At 35.6% G+C, this 22,525-nt stretch overlaps 1 protein-coding gene across 1 annotated transcript in view; it reads right to left on the reverse strand.

Moving 5' to 3' along the window:
- Positions 1 to 1,440: 1,440 nt before the first annotated feature.
- LOC104675970 (bifunctional heparan sulfate N-deacetylase/N-sulfotransferase 4) overlaps positions 1,441 to 22,525 on the reverse strand; it is a 315,780-nt gene continuing 294,695 nt past the window's right edge. The window contains exons 10-15 of the mRNA XM_030918169.1: positions 21,555 to 21,678; positions 19,474 to 19,648; positions 13,139 to 13,309; positions 7,322 to 7,431; positions 3,488 to 3,590; positions 1,441 to 1,601 (exon numbers count right to left, since the gene is read on the reverse strand). Of these exons, the coding sequence (XP_030774029.1) occupies positions 1,482 to 1,601; positions 3,488 to 3,590; positions 7,322 to 7,431; positions 13,139 to 13,309; positions 19,474 to 19,648; positions 21,555 to 21,678 (803 nt within the window). The 3' untranslated portion in view covers positions 1,441 to 1,481. The remainder of the gene's footprint in view (positions 1,602 to 3,487; positions 3,591 to 7,321; positions 7,432 to 13,138; positions 13,310 to 19,473; positions 19,649 to 21,554; positions 21,679 to 22,525) is intronic.

The raw sequence follows: 22,525 nt of genomic DNA on the forward strand, positions 1-22,525 counted from the left end.
ACAACAAACAACATACAGAAAAATACAGATCTTTGATTTGCTATTATATTATTGCAAGCATAATTTCTCAAATTACAAGAAAAAGTAGTATTATCTACAGCCAACAGAAAAATTATTCTGGAGGAAGCATAGGTTGTTGGGTAATGTTACCAAAGTCAGTTTGATTTACTGTTCTGTTGAAATTTTACCTTCGTGTATTACTGAAAAGTTTAACAAAATATCAGTATACCTTCATTGATAAATGAGATAAAAATGCAACTAGCCTTACAATAACCTCCAAATAAGAAAATAACCTATAACTCTAAAACAGAAAGAACATCACTTCTCCAGAAATTAACATTTGGGTGGCGTAGCTGAGAAATTGGGTTTAGGTTAGAGAATTAGTGATGTTTGAAGAGGTAAGATTTGGATTATACTTATTTTTTAATAGGCATTGAAAACATAATCTTCTACAATAGTAGATGTACTGGCATATATGAAAAAATTCATGCTTTAAAAAGATTGACATATACTACGTAGAAGGCACACTTTCTCACTATATATGCAGACACACCTTGGTGTTTTCATTCCATATTTTATCAATAAAGCTTTATTTCTACCTCAGATAGTGAAAAATATATAGATACTATGTCATTGTTAAGGTGGAAATATCTAGATTATTAGTATGGTAAGTTTCTGGACCCACTTAAAGATGGCCTTAGACTTAATAGTGGTATTATGCAGCTTCATACTCTTTTTTTTCCCCAAAAAACTTTAACAGATTTTGCTGGAATCATAGTGACAAATTCAACTGGAAAGGCATGTGCTGCCAGATAAAATAATAACAGTGAATATGGAAGATAAAATAATATCAGTGAATATGGAAGCTCTCAGACAGTCCCTTCTTACAGGAGGAAAACAAAACACATGGGAAGCTCTAAGTCAATAAATTAATAGAGAGGAGTCACTGCAGAAAGAAAGCATGTGGGCTGATATAATAAAGAATAATTACTCACAATAAGAGTATGGGGTCACATAATTCCTTCTCATAATAAAAGCAAAATTGTTTTTCAATTCTCAAGGGGAAAATGTTAGCCCTTACTTCAAATACTGAGTTACAACTAACCTCATTTACAGATACCTCACTCATTTTTTCCTTAAAATTTTAACTGGTCACTTGTATATAATCCAGATTATCAGGCGTACATAGAGTGACTGAAACCTTATGCTTAACATAGGAACTGGGCTGTGCTATGATCTATACACTAGAAACTGGATAATGCCACAAACCCCCACATTATCTCCCAGAAGCTTACACAGGGATTGATGCTAGTAATTGTCAATGCGTGCATATATAACAGTTTTCATTTTATGAAAAAAGCTGAAAGAAATTTATTCACACAGTTCTTTGTTGACAATCACAAGTGCTTAAGAATAAAGGTTGTGGATTTTTTTTTTTAACACTAAAATTATCTTGAGAGGCTTGGTTCTTGTCTCCAGTGCTATCTCACTTTCTGCAGCTCCTGTCTCAGCCATGATGGCAGAGGCTGTCCCAGTCTGTGTAGCAGTTTGGATAGTTCCACGTTATGATCTCGGTAGTAATTAGAGAGGAAAGTTCTAGACTGGAAAGAAAAAAAAAGAAGAACTTGAAAAAAGCTCTTCGTTTCATCAAACAGGATTTTGTAATCTATATTTCTTAAGGAACATATCTACTACAATATATGTGTCTACAACATATTATATTTCTTGTATTTTTCCTCAAATATCAGTTATTTTTACCTTTTGAAAATATTTGGCGAATGTGTGGCTACAAAATAGAAACAGGACCAGGTGTATCCTATGCGGCTTATCTGTCATTACAGCACATATTCATTGTGGGACATATGAAGTCTACACAGAAAGAAAAAACGGTGACAGGAGTATAATACTAGAGATAAATGAGATAAGGACCGCATGAGGAATGAATTATAGAAGTAAGCTAGATAAACCAACATACATTTTTTGAAAACTGTCTCATAATATAAAAATTAAATGTGAGCATAATCATAAAAACTAAAATTCACTATTACAAACAATAACTTGCAATATCATGCACAATTTTTATACATTTACTCAGAGCTGAAATACATTTTTTTAGTCACTAAGAGCTTTAGGCTTCCAAAATATTATAAGGTCTCTGAAACCTGATCCTTTTTACAATGCTCATATTTCTAATCATGTTGCAGAGATGGGTCATTATTAGAGAAATGCTAAAAAAATATAAAACATATGAATGGTTTTAGTTCTATAGTTATCTTTCATCTACACAGATTTCTGGAAAACAGGACATTTGCAATTGGACTTTCTTTCCGGGTGTCATTTATCTCATATTATAGCCCAACTGGCAGCGTTCCATCTATTTGATAAAATTAGAGATGAACACTTTTTCTGTTGCTGGCATAGGTAACAATGACTCCTTCATTGTTTTCCGTTTGGTCCAAGTTGCACCATCTCTCTTAATCCCGCTTCAATATTTTAACGCAAATGGTCTTTTTCCACATAAAACTCCCTTAGCAACTTTTGTGTATACTGTGAAAATGGATTTAAGACAACTACATTTCATCTTGGACCATTCACCAGGTATTTCATTATGTTTCTTCCCTTAAACCAGATTGTCAACACTCCACATTTCGGATAAGACGTTTATAGTAGTAGTGGGAACATTACATGTATTTCTTGGTGGATTAAAATGATTTCTGAAACCCTTTTGAAATTATTGAGTTCAAAAATGTAGTTTAAGGACCTTCTGGTACATCTATTTCCATAGTAACCCATGAATCAACTGCATCCCCCTTTGCCCACCTTGCCATAAAAGAAATATGTATGATACCTGGCTGAGCCAATTGCTGACTGGTTTTCCAAGCCTGTTCTACCAGATAAGGCATTTCTTCTCATATCCTCACTTCTATTGAAATATTTTCCTGCCATTTTCTGGTTTCATTTGTCATTGTTTTATGTTTTTATGTCCCTATTACAAATCAGTGGATATAACTAATTTATTTATCCTGTAATAAATCTGGGTTCACAACTGTTTTGTCTTTGTATTCTTTCCATTGCTTAGTCCAGTTCCACCTGTGATGTAGGCCTTGAATATCTGTATTGAATATATAATAATGATACTTTAATATTTTATCCAAAATCACTCGTTTAGTAAACTATTTAAGTGCTTTACATTTGGAAATGAGTCACTTTTTAGTAAATATTTATGTTTGAATTGCATTCAAGCAGCAAAGAATTTCTGGGAATGTATATTAATCCTTAATACCTATCTATCTATCGATCTATATGTATCTATCTGTCTATCTATCTATTATCTATGTATCAATTATCTCTATCATCCTCTAAGTGTATACAATTATTAATTGCAAAGAAAGAGCAGAGAAAGGAAGCAAATTTCTTGTTACTAGTTTTGAAATAGCTGTTTGCAAATATTTTTGCTAGAGTAATTCAAAGATTAAGAAAATATTACCTCTGGATCCATAAGTGGATATTTTCGGCCTTTGCTTTTTCCAAGGCATTTTGTCTTTCCTCCTTCCAGTAATTGACACCAAAAACCCTTTTGGGGATCAAACCTACAATACATAAAACATATAATGGTTACAAATTGTATGCAGAATTTTCAGTGAGACAGCCTCACCAATTGAATAAAGGAAATGTATTTTTGTATGCCCATTGATTTAATTTAATTCATTTTTCCAGATATTTATTTAGCTGATTTGCGAGAGGCTAAACTGAGATGAAAGAAGCTATATGTTATTATGCATTTTAAGTAGCTATACTCTAATGAAAAAAAGAAAAAATCCTTAGTTTAATTTTACATTAAATTTTTAACTTAAGTTCCTTAGCTTACCTATGAATCCATAAAAGATCAAAGACCAATAACTAAAATTACAGCCCATATATAAACGAACTTTAGGATACTTTACTTATGGAGGTGATTTCAAAGATATGTTAACAGATTTATTTGAAATCATTCATTGGTATACATTAAAGGGGTTGAATGTAATGTAGGTATAGTTCTGTGAATATAAACATGAATTTAAAGCTTTCAATTCAGAAAATATTGCATTTTTTATAGTTCAAAATGCTTACACTTTTCAAAAAACAAATTAGAAGTGTAAAAATAAAGTGGAAGATTAGACTACCTCTTATTTCTCTTGTTGAACGCAGATACTCTGTTAGATAATTCAGGTACCCATATTCTTAAAGAAAACTCTAATGCTGTTTTGCTCCCATAGCTGCACTGAGTTACAAAAGAAAGGATGTGTGGCCTAATTCTTTTTAAAAAGTCAAATATATAAGAATTTTTGTTTAGGACTAACAGGAGAGTAAAAATGGAAGAATGAACCAAATAAGAAGGGAAATTTTAAGTTCATTACTACAGGACTTGCTGCATGCATAAAACATCGAAAAGGTTTGCATTTTTGTTGCTCAGCAGATGTTTTAGAAGGATGAAGCATAATTGACTGGGATGTAAAGTTAATTAGTTGCAGAATATTTTGTTGCCCTGGGCCCATTCCTATAATACCGGTGCACCTGCAATTTGCTTCTGCACATATGTGAATTCATTTAGGGGGAGAGGGAAGTTTTCTTCACAGTTCCTTGCCCAACCTATTATTAGAGACCTGAACCTTGCAGTCCAAGTTGTCCTAGTACATGTTGTAAATTAAAATTAAATATATCACTAGTTAAATGGATAAAAGAAAGACAGAGTCATTTCCAACCTGGACTTTTCAATCTGCTCTCTGCCTATCAGAGTCCTTTCTCCTGTTTTCATTAATTTCTCAAGAGGAAAACCAATTCAGCGTGCTGTATAAAATGAGATGAGGAAGTTGGCATAACAGTGCCCCTAAACATTGTTTTCTGCCTCAGGATGAGAATATTTAACTTCATTAAAGTAAAATACAACCCTGACAGCAAAGCCAACATATTTATACACATGCTGAGAGCATCTCCTTTGCTCTCAGGTAGTGCCGTGGTCTCAGGATGGGCTGTGGTCTCTCCTTGTTTTCCACAGCAGCTGTTGTGAGGCACAGCTTAATAAAATCAGAGAAAGGAGAGCCATCCAGAATACTGAAAGTCATTTTTTTTCTTAGATGGGGTTGTCATAACCTTGAATCTACATGATTTTGCTGTACTGGTTTCATTTATTGCATTGGCAACTTCATATGCCTTAAGTCTAACAAAGGACATTTATCCTCTCTAAGTTACATCAATTCATTGCTTTATGGTTTTACTTTAGTAGGCATGAAATTGTGAAATTAAGATGCAAAACCTTCCTCAATATAACTGTTAGGCAACTTTTAGCACATGAGTTGGTCGTGGTTTGAGTTTTTTTATTCTACTGAACGTCACTATAGTTATTAATTTTTGTGATGTGTGAGACATATTAAAACCGTATATTTTGTACTTGTTTGTAACCTCTCCTTCAAAAGTGTAATTTTACAGGTTTATTGAACCATAAGCAACTATTTGTCATAAACAGGATAGAAACATGACTTCAACTACTGCTGAGAGGCAGGGAAAAAAAGCCAACATCAGTAACTATTAATACAAACATATTATAGGAAGCTTCATTTACTTAATTAACAGGAATATGCCTTGTGTTGTCGTTATTTCCATGTGTAGGTAAAAACTTCATTAAGGTTGTTTTAGTGGATAAGGAACAACTCAATCTTATTACTGCTTTTCCTGTTCCTCTGTTAGCCTCTCTAATTGTCTAATTGCTGAGTCTAATCTACTGTGAAATGGGAAATTATACAATTGCGCTTGTTAGAATTTTATCTAAAATTTAACAGGTTTTGTATCAGACTTTGTGGGAGAAGCTTTTATGAGTAAAGTACAATCTCTTTTAAGGTATCTTTTGGCTGCTTGTTTTTGTTTGTCATTTTGCTTCTTTTACATTTCTTCCCATTTTTAATTATAAACATATATGGTTTTATTTTCCCAAGATGACAGCAATCATATCTCCCATCCCACATTCTTTCCCACTGGTGATGTTGCCCCACCCCATCAAGAGGTGCTGTCTTGTTTTTCTCTCCTTGGATTTAGACTGGCTTTAGTGACTATTATAATAAGTAGAATGTAGCCTAAGTTAAACTGTGTGACTTGCAGGTCTAGGTTAGAGAAGGACTTGGCTGTCTTGGACCACATGCTCCCTTGACTTATTGCTCCCTCTTAGAACACGCCACCACAGTGTAAGAAAGCCAAGTCATCCAGGAGGCCTCATGGACAGTCACCAATCCACTGATCTCAGCCTTTGAGCCATGCCAGTCCAGGATTCAGAGATGTGAGTGAAGGAGACTCCAGATGATTTCAGGTCCCAGTCATCTGAGTCAAAGCCAGATATTCAAGTCTTCCAGGCTGTGGCTCTAAACATCATGAGCAAAGACAAGCCATCCTTCTGCATCCTGTCTAATTCCTACCCACAGATTCCATGAGCATAATAAAATAATGGTCATTATAAGCCAGTAGGCTTTGGGATGGTTTGTCATGCAACAATAAATAGCTGGAACAGTGTACATGATTATATTTGGTTATAAGTAATTTAATAAATACAGAATAAAACACGAATATACTAATTTCCCAATTCTGCCCTAAATATTGCATTTCTTTTCTAAACTGCAAATTATGTGAAAGAGGAGACAATATCTTTTTCACCTTTGTAACCTAAATTTCTAGGACACTTTCTGCACAGGTGGGCAAGTGAAAAATTTACTTAATCGAACTGGTACAGGGAAAACTCACAAAAAGAAGAATTTACAATAATATAAAATATACTTTATAAAATAAAGTATTTCTGGTATTTGAAAGAGAAACACTACATGGCCGGGCATGGTGGCTCACGCCTGTAATCCCAGCATTATGGGAGGCTGAGGTGGGTGGATCACGAGGTCAGGAGATCAAGACCATCCTGGCTAACACGGTGAAACCCCGTTTCTACTAAAAATACAAAAAATTAGCCGGGCAAGGTGGCACCCGCCTGTAGTCCCAGTTACTCGGGAGGCTGAGGCAGGAGAATGGCGTGAACTCAGGAGGCGGAGCGTGCAGTGAGCTGAGATCGCACCACTGCACTCCAGCCTGGGCAACAGAGTGAGACTCCGTCTCAAAAATAAATAAATAAATAAATAAATAAATAAATAAGAAACACTACATGATTGATGAGGAGATTCCTTTGATTGCTTGTAGGTAGCATAGGTTGTATAAATTCTAGCTAGTATTAATGATGTTATATACACACCTACCAGTGATAATTTATGATGGCAAATAATGGAAATGAAATCAAGTATGACAATAGACTCACGTTAGTGCTTCGGAGTAATTATAATGAGGTGTAACTCCCAGAAACTTCTGGACTTCATCCATCACAGTAGCTGGGTCAGATCTCAGCTGCTGTCCATCAATAATTAGCAACTGTAAAGTCAGAAATAGTCACTTTATGAAGAACAAAATTAAATTGAATAGACTGATGCCTTCCTTTACCTGGTGTGGCATTCAAAAATTAGATCAGTGTGGATGGGAAGCAAATATGCCCTACTTAGAATACATTTGAAAATGTATTATTCTTCCATCCTTCCACATAAACAATAAAGTTTGCCATAGGCATCAATTCTTGTGAATTATCAAGTTATCACCCTTAACTTGCTTTTTGTAAATTAGAAGTAAACATAGACACTTTCTTGATTTAGTACTTTAGTAGAAACATAATTTTTCATTTGTTGTGTGATCAGATAATTATCCAGCCTACCAAATTACTATTAGCTGACCCTGGAGCTTAGAGCTCAGAAATAGTGGTCATCCAAATGAAAATCACTCATCTAATCTTAAAAAAACAAGACAGAGGGAAGAGGGAAATGTTTGTCCCAGCCTTACTGATCATTGGATCACTGCCCTAGAAAATCATAATTGTCAAAGGAATACTGGAAAAGACCAGGCACAGTGGCTCACACCAGTAATCCCAGCACTTTGGGAGGCCCAGGCGGGTGGATCACTTGAGGTCAGGAGTTCAAGACCAGCCTGACCAACAAGGTGAAACCCTGTCTCCACTAAAAATACAAAAATTAGCCAGGTGTGGTGGCAGATACCTGTTGTCCCAGCTACTTGGGAGGCTGAGACAGGAGAACTGCTTGAATCCAGGAGGCCAAGGTTGCAGTGAGCCAAGATTATGCCACCGCACTCCAGCCTAGGTGATGGAGTGAGACTCCATCTCCAAAAAAAGGAATACTGGAAAAAGGTCAATGGTAAGGCCCAGCTACTAGGGTTTTAACTTGCCCTGAGCTGGAAGACAGAATGTAAAATTATGCTTTTTTCGTTATGTCTCTGCCAGGTTTTGATATCAGGATGATGCTGACCTTATAAAATGAGTTAGGGAGGAGTCCCTCCTTGTACCTCTGGTAGAATTCAGCTGTGAAGCAGTCTGATCCTGTCTTTTGTTTGTTTGTTTTTGGTATTTTTGGTGGTAGGCTATTAATTACTGCCTCAATTTTAGAACCTTGTTATTGGTCTATTCAGGGATTTGACTTCTTCCTGGTTTAGTCTTGGGAAGGTGTATGCGTCCAGGAATTTATCCATTTCTTCTAGATTTTCTAGTTTATTTGCATAGAGGCATTTATAGTATTCTCTGATGATAGTTTGTATTTCTGTGGGATCAGTGGTAATATCCCCTTTATCATTTTGTATTGTGTTTATTTGATTCTTCTCTCTTTTCTTCTTCATTAGTCTAGCTAGTGGTCCGTATATTTTCTTAATCTTTTCAAAAAACCAGCTCTTGGATTCATGGATTTTTTGAAGGGTTTTTCATGTCTCTATCTCCTTCAGTTCTGCTCTAATTTTCTAATTTTACTTATTTCTTGTCTTCTGCTAGCCTTTGAATTTATTTGCTATTGCTTCTCTAGTTATTTTAATTATGATGTTAGAGTGTTGATTTTAGATCTTTCTGGCTTTCTGTTGTTGTCATTTAGTGGTATAAATTTCCCTCTTAACACTGCTTTACCTGTGTACCAGTGATTCTGGTACATTGTCTCTTTATTCTCATTTGTTTTAAAGAACTTCTTTATTTCTGTCTTAATTTTGTTATTTATCCAGTAGTCATCCAGGAGCAAGTTGTTCAGTTTCCATGTAGTTGTGCGGTTTTGAGTGAGTTTCTTAATCTTGAGTTGTAATTTGATTGCACTGTGGTCTGAGAGACTGTTTGTTATGATTTCCATTCTTTTGCACTTGCTGAGGAGTGTTTTACTTCCAATTATGTCATCAATTTTAGAATACATGCTATATGGTGCAGAGAAGAATGTATATTCTGTTGATTTGGAATGGAGAGTTTTGTAGATGTCTATTAGGTCCACTTACTCCAGAGCTGAGTTCAATTCCTGGATATCCTGTTAATTTTCTGTCTCATTGTTCTGTCTAATACTGACACTGCAGCGTTAAAGTCAACCACTATTATTTTGGGGGAGTCTGAATGTCTTGTAGGTCTCTAAGAACTTGTTATATGAATATGGGTGCACCTGTATTTGGTGCATATATATTTAGGACAGTTAGCTCTTCTTGTTGTGTTTATCCCTTTACCATTATGTAATGCCCTTCTTTGTCTTTTTGGATCTTTGATGGTTTAAATGGTTTAAAGTCTGTTTTATCAGAGACTAGGATTGCAACTTTGTATTTTTTTTTTTTTTGGCTTTCCATTTACTTTGTAAATATTTCTCCATTCGTTTATTTTAAGCCTATGTGTGTCTTTGCATGTGAGATGGGTCTCCCGAATACAGCACACCAATGGGCCTTGACTATTTATCCGATTTGTCAATCGGATGTCTTTGAATTGAGGCATTTAGCCCATTTACATTTAAGGTTAATATTGTTATGTGTGAATTTGAATCTGTTATCATGATGCTAGCTGGTTATTTTGTACATTAGTTAATATAGTTTCTTCATAGTGTCATTGGTCTTTATATTTTGATGTGTTTTTGCAGGGCTGGTGCAGGTTTTTCCTTTCCATATTGAGTGCTTCCATCAGGAGCTCTTGTAAGGTAGGCCTGGTGGTGACAAAATCCCTCAGTATTTGCTTCTCGTTAAATAATTTTATTTCTCTTTTGCTTATGAAACTTAGTTTGGCTGAATATGAAATTCTTTTTTCTGTTTGAAAATTCTTTTCTTTAAAGATGTTGAATATTGGTTCCCACTCTCTTCTGGCTTGTAGGGTTTCTGCAGAGATCTGCTGTTAGTCTGATGGGCTTCCCTTTGTAGGTAACCTGACCTTTCTCTCTGGATGCCCTTAACATTTTTTTCTTCATTTCAACCTTGGAGAATCTGACGACTATGTGTCTTAGGGTTGGTCTTCTCATGGAGTATCTTAGTAGTGATCTCTGTATTTCCTGAATTTGAATGTTGGCCTGTCTTGCTAGGTAGGGGAAGTTCTCCTGGATAATATCCTGAATTGTGTTTTCCAACTTGGTTCCATTCTTCCTGTCACATTCAAGTACACCAATCAATTTTAGCTTTGGTCTTTTCACATAGTCCCACATTTCTTGGGGGCTTCGTTCATTCCTTTTTATTCTTTGTTCTCTAATCTTGTCTTCACACCTTATTTCAGTAAGTTGATCTTCAATCTCTGATAGCTTTTATTCTGCTTAATCGATTCAGCTATTGATACTTGTGTATGCTTCACAAAGTTCTCATGCTGCATTTTTCAGCTCCTTTAGGCCATTTAGGCTCCTCTCCAAACTGGTTATTATAGTTAGCAGTTCCTGTAACATTTATCAAGTTCTTAACTTCCTTGCATTGTGTTACAACATGTTCCTTTAGCTGATAGGAGTTTGCTATTACCCACCTTCTGAAGCCTATTTCTGTCAATTCATCAATCTCATTCTGTGTCCAGTTTTGTGCCTTTGCTGGAGAGGAGTTGCAATCGTTTGGAGGAGAAGAGGCATTCAGTTTTTTGAAATTTTCATCATTTTTGTCCTGGTTTTTCCTCATCTTCATGGATTTATCTACCTTTGATCTTTGGGGCTGATAACCTTTGGATGGGGTTTTGTGTAGGGCTACTTTATGTTGATGTTGATGTTTCATATGGAACCAAAAAAGAGCCCGTACAGCCAAGACAATCCTAAGCAAAAAGAACAAAGCTGGAGGCATCATGCTACCTGACTTCAAACTATACTACAAGGCTACAGTAACCAAACAAACATGGTACTGGTACCAAAACAGATATATGGACCAATGAAAAGGAACAGAGGCCTCAGAAATAACACCACACATCTACAACCATCTAGTCTTTGACAACCCTGACAAAAACAAGCAATGAGGAAAGGATTCCCTATTTAATAAATTATGGTGGGGAAACTGGCTAGCCATATGCAAAATATTGAAACTGGACCCCTTCCTTACACTTTATACAAAAATTAACTCAAGATGGATTAAAGATTTAAGTGTAAGACCTAAAACCATGAAAATCCTAGAAGAAAACCTAGGCAATACCACTCAGGACATAGGAATGGGCAAAGACTTCATGACTAAAACACCCAAAGCAATGGCAACAAAAGCCAAAATTAACAAATGGGATCTAATTAAACTAAAGAGCTTCTGCACAGCAAAAGAAACTATTGTCAGAGTGAACAGAAAATCTATAGAATGGGAGAAAATTTTTGCAATCTATTCATCTGACAAAGGGCTAATATCCAGAATCCACAAGGAACTTAAACAATTTACAAGAAAAACACAATCTCATCAAGAAGTGAGCAAAGGATATGAACAGACACTTCTCAAAAGAAGACATTTATGCGATCAACAAACATGGAAAAAAGCTTATCATCACTATTTATTAGAGAAATGCAAATCAAAACCACAATGAGATACCATCTCATGCCAGTTAGAATGGTGATCATTAAAAAGTCAGGAAATAACAGATGCTGGAGAGAATGTGGAGAAATAGGAACGCTTTTACATTGTTGGTGGAGCGTAAGTAAGTTAGTTCAATCATTGAGGAAGACAGTATGACAATTCCTCAAGGATTTAGAGCCAGAGCTACCATTTGACCCAGCAATCCCATTACTGGGTATGTATTTAAAATATTATAAATCATTCTAATATAAAGTCACATGCACATGTATGTTCATTGCAGCACTATTCACAATAGCAAAGACTTGGAACCAGCCCAGTGCCCATCAATTTTAGACTGGATAAAGAAAATATGGCACATATACACCATGGAATACTATGCAGGCATAAAAAAGGATGAGTTCATGTCCTTTGCAGGGACATGGATGAAGCTGGAAACCATCATTGTCAGCAAACTAACACTGGAACAGAAAACCAAATACCACATGTTCTCACTTGTAAGTGGGAATTGAACAATGAGAACATAGGCACAGGGAGGGGAACATCACACACTGTGTCCTGTCAGGGGTGTGGGGCAAGGCGAGGGATAGCATTAGGAGAAATATCTAATGTAGATGACGGATTGATGGGTGCAGTGAACCACCATGGCACATGTATACTTATGTAACAAACCTGCATGTTCTGCACACATAGCCCAGAACTTAAAAGTTTTTTTTTTTTTTTTAAAGATCAATACAAAAAAAATATATATATGGATGCCTTTTTTCAAATCCTTATTTCTTGGTCTATCTCATATTCCTGTAGCCATTATAACACTCCCCATTTGGCAGCCTAGTGAATGACCTTCTTTCCTTATAAGGGCCATACAGAACAAACATCATGTAGTTATCTGCATGTGGTGTTTCATAAAGTTGTTGTCTAACTGGCTGTTGTACTGGTAGTTGAGAGTTGTTGCCTGTAAATCACATGATGTCTCCTGTGGAGAACTTATCACTCTGAGACTAGCTACTATTCAAAAGAAGATTGCAAGAATGTGTTTTAGAGATATTTATCATGTCAATAGTATTAATAAAATTAAAAATGTAAAATGCACATTTCTTCCTTACTTATAATTGTTCTGATTATAAATCACCGTCTGTGGCAATGTTCATTCACATTTTCTGCTTGTCAGTGCAATACAATCATGATAAACAAGAAAGTAATTTCAGGACATTTCATTTATTATGATAAAATATAAAATTTCAGGACATTATAATAAAATAAGCAGAAGAAAGTAATTTCAGGACATTACCTGAGAAGTAGCAAAGTAAGTTAGCCATCTTTCTATGTGGACTGCATACCATCCAGGTACTAGGCATCTTCTCTGCAAAGTTTTTAAGTCAGATGGAGCCCAATGTCCTGCTGAAATAACTTCATAGAAATTGAACCTCAGAGCAGCTGGATCTTCATGTGATCGTTGGTGCTTTAACAAGAAAGTCAATTGTAAAGTTAGTTTTTTCAATGCCTGTGTAGATATGCATATGTGTATACGTGAGCACATGCATGTGTGTGCTTGGTGTGTGTGTATAAGTGTGTGTGTCCTTTATGTCACAAAAGAATAACAAATTAAATACTTAATTTTAGAGTAAAAAAATGAACAAAATGAAACAGAATGACAACTGCATACACTGGAACACCCATTGGCATACTGCTTACTTTAAAGTAAGTTAAAGTACAAGCCTTCACTATATATCAAGTGGTATGCACATAAACTTGTAGTTATATGTCTAAAGTGGTTAGATGGAAGGCAGAGATAGGATGTGAGGATTTTCTTCGTGGATATTATTAAGAATGAGAAGATGTCAGAGACCAGACAAATCAAGCCTGATGAAAAATTTAGATTTTGCAAGAACAGTCTTTTTAAGAGTAGTCATACATGTTTCTTGGGCCATCATTTCATTACAGCCATTCCCTCAGATTCTAACATTTTCCCAATACCCCTGTGTAGCAGGTGCTATGGGTACAGAGAAAGCTGCTGTCCATTTCTCATCCTTGTTTAGGTGTCATATTCATATTGATGTCACCCAAGGTCCTTTCTGTTTGCTCTCACATGGGTTTCTACCTAAACCTGCAAATTTACGAATACTGCTTCACTTCTACTTTTCAGTATCAAATCCTGAGTCACATCAAACTATCATTGGTCAAACAGGAGACAGCCCAGCTCAGTGAGAGATAAATTTAACAGTCAATACAATTTAACAAGCATTATTTAAGCTTCTTTCCAGAACAAAGATCTGAGATAGATGCTGGAGATAAAAAGATATAAGACACAACTACTCTCTTCAAAGAAATCAGATCTAGTGTGGGAGACCATAGATAGGAATAAAGTTGTATATTTGACATATTTGATTAGAGGTAGAAGTTACTTGCTGTGACAGCCAGATCAGTAAGTGATTAATTCTGACTGCAGCATGAAAGGAGTTTTCAACGGTTGAAGCTTTTGAGCTAAAATGTAAGGAGAAAGATTGTGAGAATCAGAAAAACAAAACAAAACAAAACACCAAACACATATGAAAACTAAGAGAACTTCATCATCTAAGGTAAGTTTGAGCAAAGGTAGATGAAGTGTGTGGGAATAAGTGTTGTGACTTCGGAAAGTGAATTTGAAGAAATTCTAGCGTAGGGTAAAGGTGGAAGCATACTGGTCCCTGTTTATGACTGTGTAATGGCTGGCCTTATGTGTGAGTGATGGATCTTATGTGTGAGTTAGAAATAAAAATAACTAGAAAAGTAAAGATGGTTAGGAAATGGTGAATGGTTAAAGAATAATTAATAAGTGGCACACACTTTTGAAGTCCTCTCATTGTTGTATATTTATTGATATTTTTACATATGTATACCTTATGCTGAGTATATAGATTATATAACTCATTTTAACAAAATGTGTAGAAATTATATAATTTCTATAAAGAATAAGAAACACACTACACACATATTTAATACAGTAATGCTAAAATGTCTACCTTAAGCAGTGATAATATGAAACTGTGCTTAATCTGTTCTATATTGACTTATGCCAGCTTAGCACCAACTTTTCTTTATTTCCTGCAGCTAAGTGGATTAGCATAAAAATATGACCATGAAGTCACAAAGGGACATATTTTATGGAAAAATAGCACTATAGCTCCTCTGCGAGGTCCATTATAAAAATGTGGGGTAGAAATTACAGTGGCAGGTGACATTTGTAGGAGTTTCTGAATTATACCTGCTGAGCTTTGGATTTATGGTATTTACTGAATAGATGGGACTAGCTAAGTAATAGGCTACATTATTTTGAAATGTGGAGCAGTGTGGGGCCCTACTCACTGCCATACAGCAATAAAAAAGTATTATCAGAAAAAATAATTCCTTTCAAGCCTGTATGTATGTTCAAAGAATTTATTTGAAAAAGCAAGCTCAGAGAGGCACACACATCATAAAGATTCGCTTTTATTGAACTAGTTTAATCTATGTGAAAAAAAAAGATTCACTTAAATCTGCTCTAAGTAGTGACCATGCTAGCAAAATGTTCGACGTTTTCCTCAGTTGCTTAAATTCAAAACTTTAAGGCTTCACATTTTAAAGCTTTTGGTCTACTGAAAAAATAAGTTTATCTTGCTTTGCAATGAGTGTTCACAAAGTGAGAAAGACATAATTCTTTTACCTTGTGGGAAATACTGACTCATGGATTAGATAAATTCTGATGGCAGTTTATAAATTTTACTTCCAATCTAAGTTTTAGATCCCAACTACTTGCCTTCCAGTTTGCAATGTCACATTTTCTATACATCAGTATTTGTTTTCAGTAATACATTTTTTATTAAATAAATTTTGAAAAATCAAGAAAAAGAAGAAAAAAATGAAATTACTTGTTATCCTACTACACCCTTCAAAAATTCCCTTTTAGTATTCTTTACTTTGATATTAATTTGCATATGCACTAAATTTGTGCATACACAAAATGCACTCACATCGTTGGGATTTTGGTATATAATACAGTGTTACCATCATAACTTCAAGATTACCCACTTGTATTAGGCCATCATTGCTGTAGGTGAATTTACATTTCTGTTGTCAGCTTTATCCCACCACTGTATGATGATTTCATATCCTCTTTTTTCTCCTCTTCTCAAACTGCTATGTCCTGAAACTATCACCGTCTTTTCATCAGATTAACTCATTCCAGGCGACCATCACAGTCACTTCAATTTTTCTATCTCAGGCCTTTGGATTTACCAGTGTCTACATTCTTCCCCTCTTCTATCCCTTAAGTTTCAACCCAGGGATTCTTAAACATAGGCCTGTTGATAGAATACAGTGTGTCTATGGACTTGGATCAGCAAAAGAAAAAAAAGAAAAACGACAAAAATACTCTTTGTGCAGGACGCGGTGGTTCACGCCTGTAATCCCAGCACTTTGGGAGGCCGAGGCGGGCGGATCACGAGGTCAGGAGATTGGGCAAAACACGGTGAAAACCCGTCTCTACTAAAAAAACAAAAAATTAGCCGAGCATGGTGGCAGGTGCCGTAGTCCCAGCTACTTGGGAGGCTGAGGCAGGAGAATGGCGTGAACCCGGAAGGGGGAGGTTGCAGTGAGCCAAGATCACGCCATTGCACTCGAGCCTGGGCGATAGAGCCAGACTCCATTAAAAAACAAAAACAAAAACAAACAAACAAAAAGCTTTTGTTTTCAGAAATTACTGAATGGACTGAATATAGACAACAGCCACAGTATTTATTGTACTGTGGTTGTGATTTTACCACCAATAAAAATCAGTTATTTTATATCCCATTACTGGTGTCTTAGATATATCAAAATGTTGCTTATGGTCACTACTATTTCAAAGTTATTATAGTACTAGACTCATCATTAGAACTTACCATATAATGATTTAATTAAAAAGTTTGTTACTGATTGAAAAAGTATTCACATTAACATAGCAGTTTATTTTGTTTATATATTTAGTTTCATGATTTTAAAATATATTTTTGAAACACTCGTAGGAACCATCAGACAGCTGGAAGAATCCCAACACAAGAAAAGTTAAGAACTCGGAATGGAGGCAGGGCTGCCACTGGTCTCACCATCTAAGCCATTTCCTGTAGCCATTCGTTCTTATATCTTCACAGAGTTAGTTACCTATTTTCTCCTCCGGGCCTTTAACCTCTCTTTTTCTTTGGAAATGACTTATCAAATCACCACTACTACAGACGATGTTTTCTCAATTCCACTTTGTATGTATTAAAAGTGGTTATGTATTAAAGGTTGTATGTAATAAACCAGTGTCCTGTTTTACCCCTTCAAAATCACGTTTTTGGAGTCTTTTGCAAGTGCTGCCTCTATTTCTTCACCTCCAATTACTTCTTTCTTCACCAAAATCCATCTGGCTTTGCTCTTTTTTACTCTTTTGGTAAGGGCTCCACTTCCCTCCACATCTTTCGCTTTGCCTAACGGTTTGATTTTTTAGCAGTTTTTGGAATTGTTGCCACCCCTCCATCTAGCAGTGCTCCCTTCCCTTCGATTCAGTGCCACTGCACTCCTGAATATTTTTTTCTTCTATTTTGGCTATATTTTCTTATCTTTTTTGGCGCCTCATCCTGTTCTGCACTTTTCATCTCTAAATTCTTTCCTTAGGGTGATTTCACCATTTACATGGCCATGGCTTCATACCTCTGCTTCACAAACGTGTCTCTAACTCAGACCTCTTCCAGAGTGTCAGCTGACTTTACTGTTCTTTTGATAATGAAGGGTTTCATTCACCATGATCATAATCTACAGTTTTTTAGTCCCCACCTCCCACCCCACCCCACCACCTCCTGTATACTTCAACGATCCTTTTTTCATGGGAATGTCTGGCCATCATCTAGGTGCCCAGATTGGAAATTTGTTTCATCCGTGACCCTATGTTCTCATCAAATTCTCTTGATTTTAATGTTTATATATCTCTGAATACTTATTCTTCATTCAGCTTCTACTTACCATTTTTGTCTACACCACTTCCATATCTCAGTAGGTCTATTGCAATAGCCTCAAGTGTGATTTCTCCAAAGAGTCATTTGTCCTATTTCAGTTTCTTCAAATAGCAGATAATTTGATGTATTGTAAGAGAAAGTCTGGTAGTCACACACTGGCTACCGTTTATCAAAGGCTTTCAGTTGCTCAACAAATGGCAGCAGCCAAATGGTTCTAGCTCTAGTTTGCCTCTCAGCTTCGAGTCCTATAGGTCTCTACCTAGGATTTTCCCACAAGCCACATGAAATTCTTTTAGCTTTTTAAATGTGCCATGATTCTTTATATCCAATGTATTTAACATATACTATATCCTCTACTCCACCTTCCTTCTATTCTCACTCAGGCAATATGTACTTGTCCTTCAGTTTTAGGTCTTAAGTTTATTTTCTTGCACCATGCTTTCAGAGCACCTCTACACACTTCCTCACAGTATTTAGATAATGTTTAATTACATATCATCAGGATTACTTAATATCTACACATTAGACAAACAACTTTTAATTACTATTTTGTTAATTAAAACCATAGTTAAATGTTACTGCAGAATATTCCATTTTAGTATGACACAAATCTATATCGATGGACACTTTCCTCTTGTTATAATTTTTGTAGATAGTGCTGCAATGTTCCTAAATATTTGTCCATCCTTTTGAAGTTTTCCTTATGATCTATTACATAAGGGGAATCACATCACCAAAAGATCTTTATACCCTTTTTTGGAACTACTACCAAATGAATTTTCAGAAAATATCCCAAGTGTACCTTCTATTGGAACACTTGAGAACCTTCGTAATCACTTTCTTGCCAGCATAGAAAAACATCACAATTGTTGTCAAGATATTAAAAAAAGAATGGGTGGACTTGGTAGCTCATGCCTGTAGTCTTAATATTTTGGGAGGCTGAGGTTGGTGAATTGCTTGAGCCCGGGAGTTCAAGACTAGCCTGGGCAACATGGTAAAACCCCATCTCTAAAAAAAATACAAAACAAATAGGCAGGTGTAGTGGTGTGTGCCTGCAGTCTCAGTTACTTGGGAGGCTGAGGTAGGAGGATCACTTCAGTCCAGGAGGTAGAGGCTGCAGTGAGCTATGATCATGCCAATGCATGCCAGCCTGGGTAATAGAGTGAGACCTGGTCTCCAATTGGGTTGATTATTTTTCACATAAATTGTTGGACAGTTTTTTTTGTGTGTGTGATTGTTTAGCTGTGCCTTTTGTTCATTTTGCTCATTTTTCTACTGTGATATTTTATTTATTTATTAACTTGGAGGAAACTTTTACAAAATAAAGGCACTATGCCATTTACCATTTATTTGTTACTCCAGATACTGACTTAAATTTGTTAACTTTTGATAAATCAACATTCTACATGTTTATATAGCTTAAGAAATCTATTAATTCTTTGATGATGTGTGATTTTTAAATAATTATTTTATGCCTGAAAGTCCTTATTTTTCATATAATTTTTGGTGGGGGGTTGGGGTTCAGAAATTCTTATACTTGACTTTTCATATGTTTGGGTTCCATTCTGGTTATTTGTCACTGCCTCCATTTAAGCTACAACAAAATGCTTTTAGCAGATTTTTTTACTGACCATACCTGGTACCAAGAGTATGCCCTGTCTGAGGGGTCAATAAGGATGGCGATGATCTTGGCTTTGGGGACAAGAGATGCAGCTCGTTTGGGAGCTTCCTCCGAATGAAAGTAATTAGCACTCTTTTCAAACAGAAAGTCACTTGTAGTATTGGATGGTGTAGGGAAAAAGTCCATATACCTGGAGGCAGAGAAAGACAACTAATTAATCTGAAAATAATTTTTCTTGCCATATTCTGTGTGAAATAATTGGAACATTTTAATATTCATTTATAGCTATTTCTGATTATTATGCAGTTACAGTTTAAATAATAAATATTATATACACATTGAATGTGAAGACAACCCAAAATATTCCTGTTCTAATGACCCATTTTTGGGATGGGAAGGAGTGAGGTGAAATAGGTAGGCCAATAAGGGTCAAGGGAAAAGTACTATACATTTGGGCTGATGTGCTGTGCTATAAAAAGCTAATCCAAGAAATACCATTTGCCCGTGGCAAACAGCAAATTACACTATACTGTTTAGTTGATATTAAAAAATAGTAAATTTATGTTTGCAAATTTGAATGCAGAAATTCTCCAGTGAGATTAAATTTCACAAGACAGAAAGATGTGTAAGTCTGAAGAGCTATAAAATACCAACCATTTTAGGGCATGGCGGTTCTCTTCCTTCTGAATTTCTTCATAATTTGTAGTATATGTAACAATGTGAACACAGTATAGTCTATCTAGAGTAATTAAGGAGCTATTTACTGCCAGTTGATCCTGTGGTGCCTCAGTAGGTTCCCTCCTCCATATGCTGTCAGAACGCTCCTCTGCGTGCGGATTATGGAATCAATATGTTCTGAGGTTAATTCAGTACAAGTCTTTAATTATGTGTGTAACCCTCCTTACAGCTCATCACTTCTCTCACCCTCAAATGTTCTAGAAATAAATAATGAGAGCAATTAAGAATTCATATAAGACACTTATTTCCCTCTTTGACATTTGTTATTATGTTTCCCAAATGCGGAGTGGTGAAGAGTCTCATCCATATTCCTGCTAAACAATTTGTGTTCCATTTGGGCTCACAGATCAGAGAAAATTGCCATTCTGCTTTTAATAACCTGCATGCAATTCCAAAGGTTATTCAGCCTTTTTAAAGTAAGGTAGGATATAATGTCCTAGATGCAGAGCTGACACATCTCTAACCACAATGGCAAACTTGATCTGCTCACCGGTATCGCACCTGCCCAACCCTGATCCTAGCTGTACCTTAAAAAAATGTGTCTTTCATTGCAAACAAATTCATGCATGATGATGACACACAAACTTACATGCTGCAGATGTGTGCATTGAGGGGAATTTTCCTCAGGTGAGATTTGCTTTATTTACCTGTGAACTAGAAATTAAATTCAGGACCATGTTTTCTTGAAAAATTGGGATAGAGCTAGAAAAAATCACCAGAGTGAAAATCATTTCCAATATCAGGTTTATTCTATTTTAGTTTAGGGGAAATACTGTGATTTTGTTTTTTTCATAATTTACCACATGTTACTTAATATTTATTTTATGTATGTGTGTGACTAGAATTGATATGGTTTTGAAACTGTGCTGTTATTATTTGCATGACAAGTATCAGCCTATATTATAACAAAACTTATAGGTTTACGTGGTTAATGAAGATACATGTCACGAATTATAAAATAAAACAAACTACTGATTTATTTGTTGCCTCAAACATTGTTGTGAAAACAAATTATGTGTTCAGAAAAAAAATTAGGCACAGTTAAATAATGCTATGCTTAAAGAGAATTTTAAATACCCTTATGAATAATTCTGATGAAATATATCCCATAATGTTCTTTATTCAATCATATTAATTTAGCAGAAAAATATTATCATTATTGCACTGTCCAAATCACATTATAGGCAACACTGATTAAACATATCATCATTATAAATTAATTTCTAATTCACTGTGGTAGAATTGAGTATAACAAATTTATCCTGTAATTATGCAGATGCCACACATACATCTGTAATTGCTCTGCAGTGATTGAGCATGTGTTAATAATGGAATTTATTTTCCGTTACTTTTCTTACCAGTCTATTCCCTTGTGATAGTTGTTGCCATTAAAGAACTGAACTTCCTCAAATGTCTTTGGACTAGGGAGATTGCTGATGATTGAAGGATGCATTAGAAGAAATAAATAAAGTGCAGTTGTTCCTATTACAAAAAAAAAAAAGAAGGTAAAAAGTTATATGGCAATAAGAGACAAAATATTATTTTAGCATATTTTTGCTCAAAAGGGAATATTAAAATAATCAACTATTTCCAGTGTCAAAATGATTTCCTTAAAATCTATTAGGTGCATTCCATGCAGTCACAATCTAAGTGTTCTATTATTAGTCTGACATGATTCTGTTTATCAAAATGCCTGATTTAATATTAACACATGGCCAAAGTGAAGCAGAATGATGATGCAGTAGTGTGGCACTGCGGAAGTCATGCAGCTTAACTTTCCTCCTGGAGTCAGGTGAGTGGCTAAAGCATGAAGGGCATGGATCCCTCTGTCTCCATCTTTATCGTTAAGCACAGTACCTTAACTGGTGGGTCTTCAATTAGTATTGAAATTCAGATGAATGAAATCAAACTATTCAACAGAAGTTGACATGCTATTCTGTGTATGGTCCGGAAGTAACTCTTGATTAAGAAAACACATTTGCTACCCTCAATGAACTTAAAGTCCATGTGTGGACTTGGACAAGTACACAAGTAATTGTGATGCAGTGTGACAGGTGCCATAATGAGAGAAGACCAGAGTATATTTCCAATATATGAGAAAATGGGTGATTTAGACTTGGGAAATCAGTGACAGCTTCTGGGAGAAAGTGTATTGTAATACTGTTCCCTAAAAACGTAAGTGTTACACAGTAAGGTTGAAAGAAGAAGGCAGGACTCTCAAAAGATGGCTGCTTCAATGACTTCTCTGGCAAAATATGACAATCAAGTCTGATAATTGGAGCACTAGATGGAACAGACTAGCTGATAGAAACCACCTGTGTGCACATTG

The sequence above is a fragment of the Rhinopithecus roxellana genome, chromosome 2 (genome assembly GCF_007565055.1).
Source record: "Rhinopithecus roxellana isolate Shanxi Qingling chromosome 2, ASM756505v1, whole genome shotgun sequence".
NCBI lineage: Eukaryota > Metazoa > Chordata > Mammalia > Primates > Cercopithecidae > Rhinopithecus > Rhinopithecus roxellana.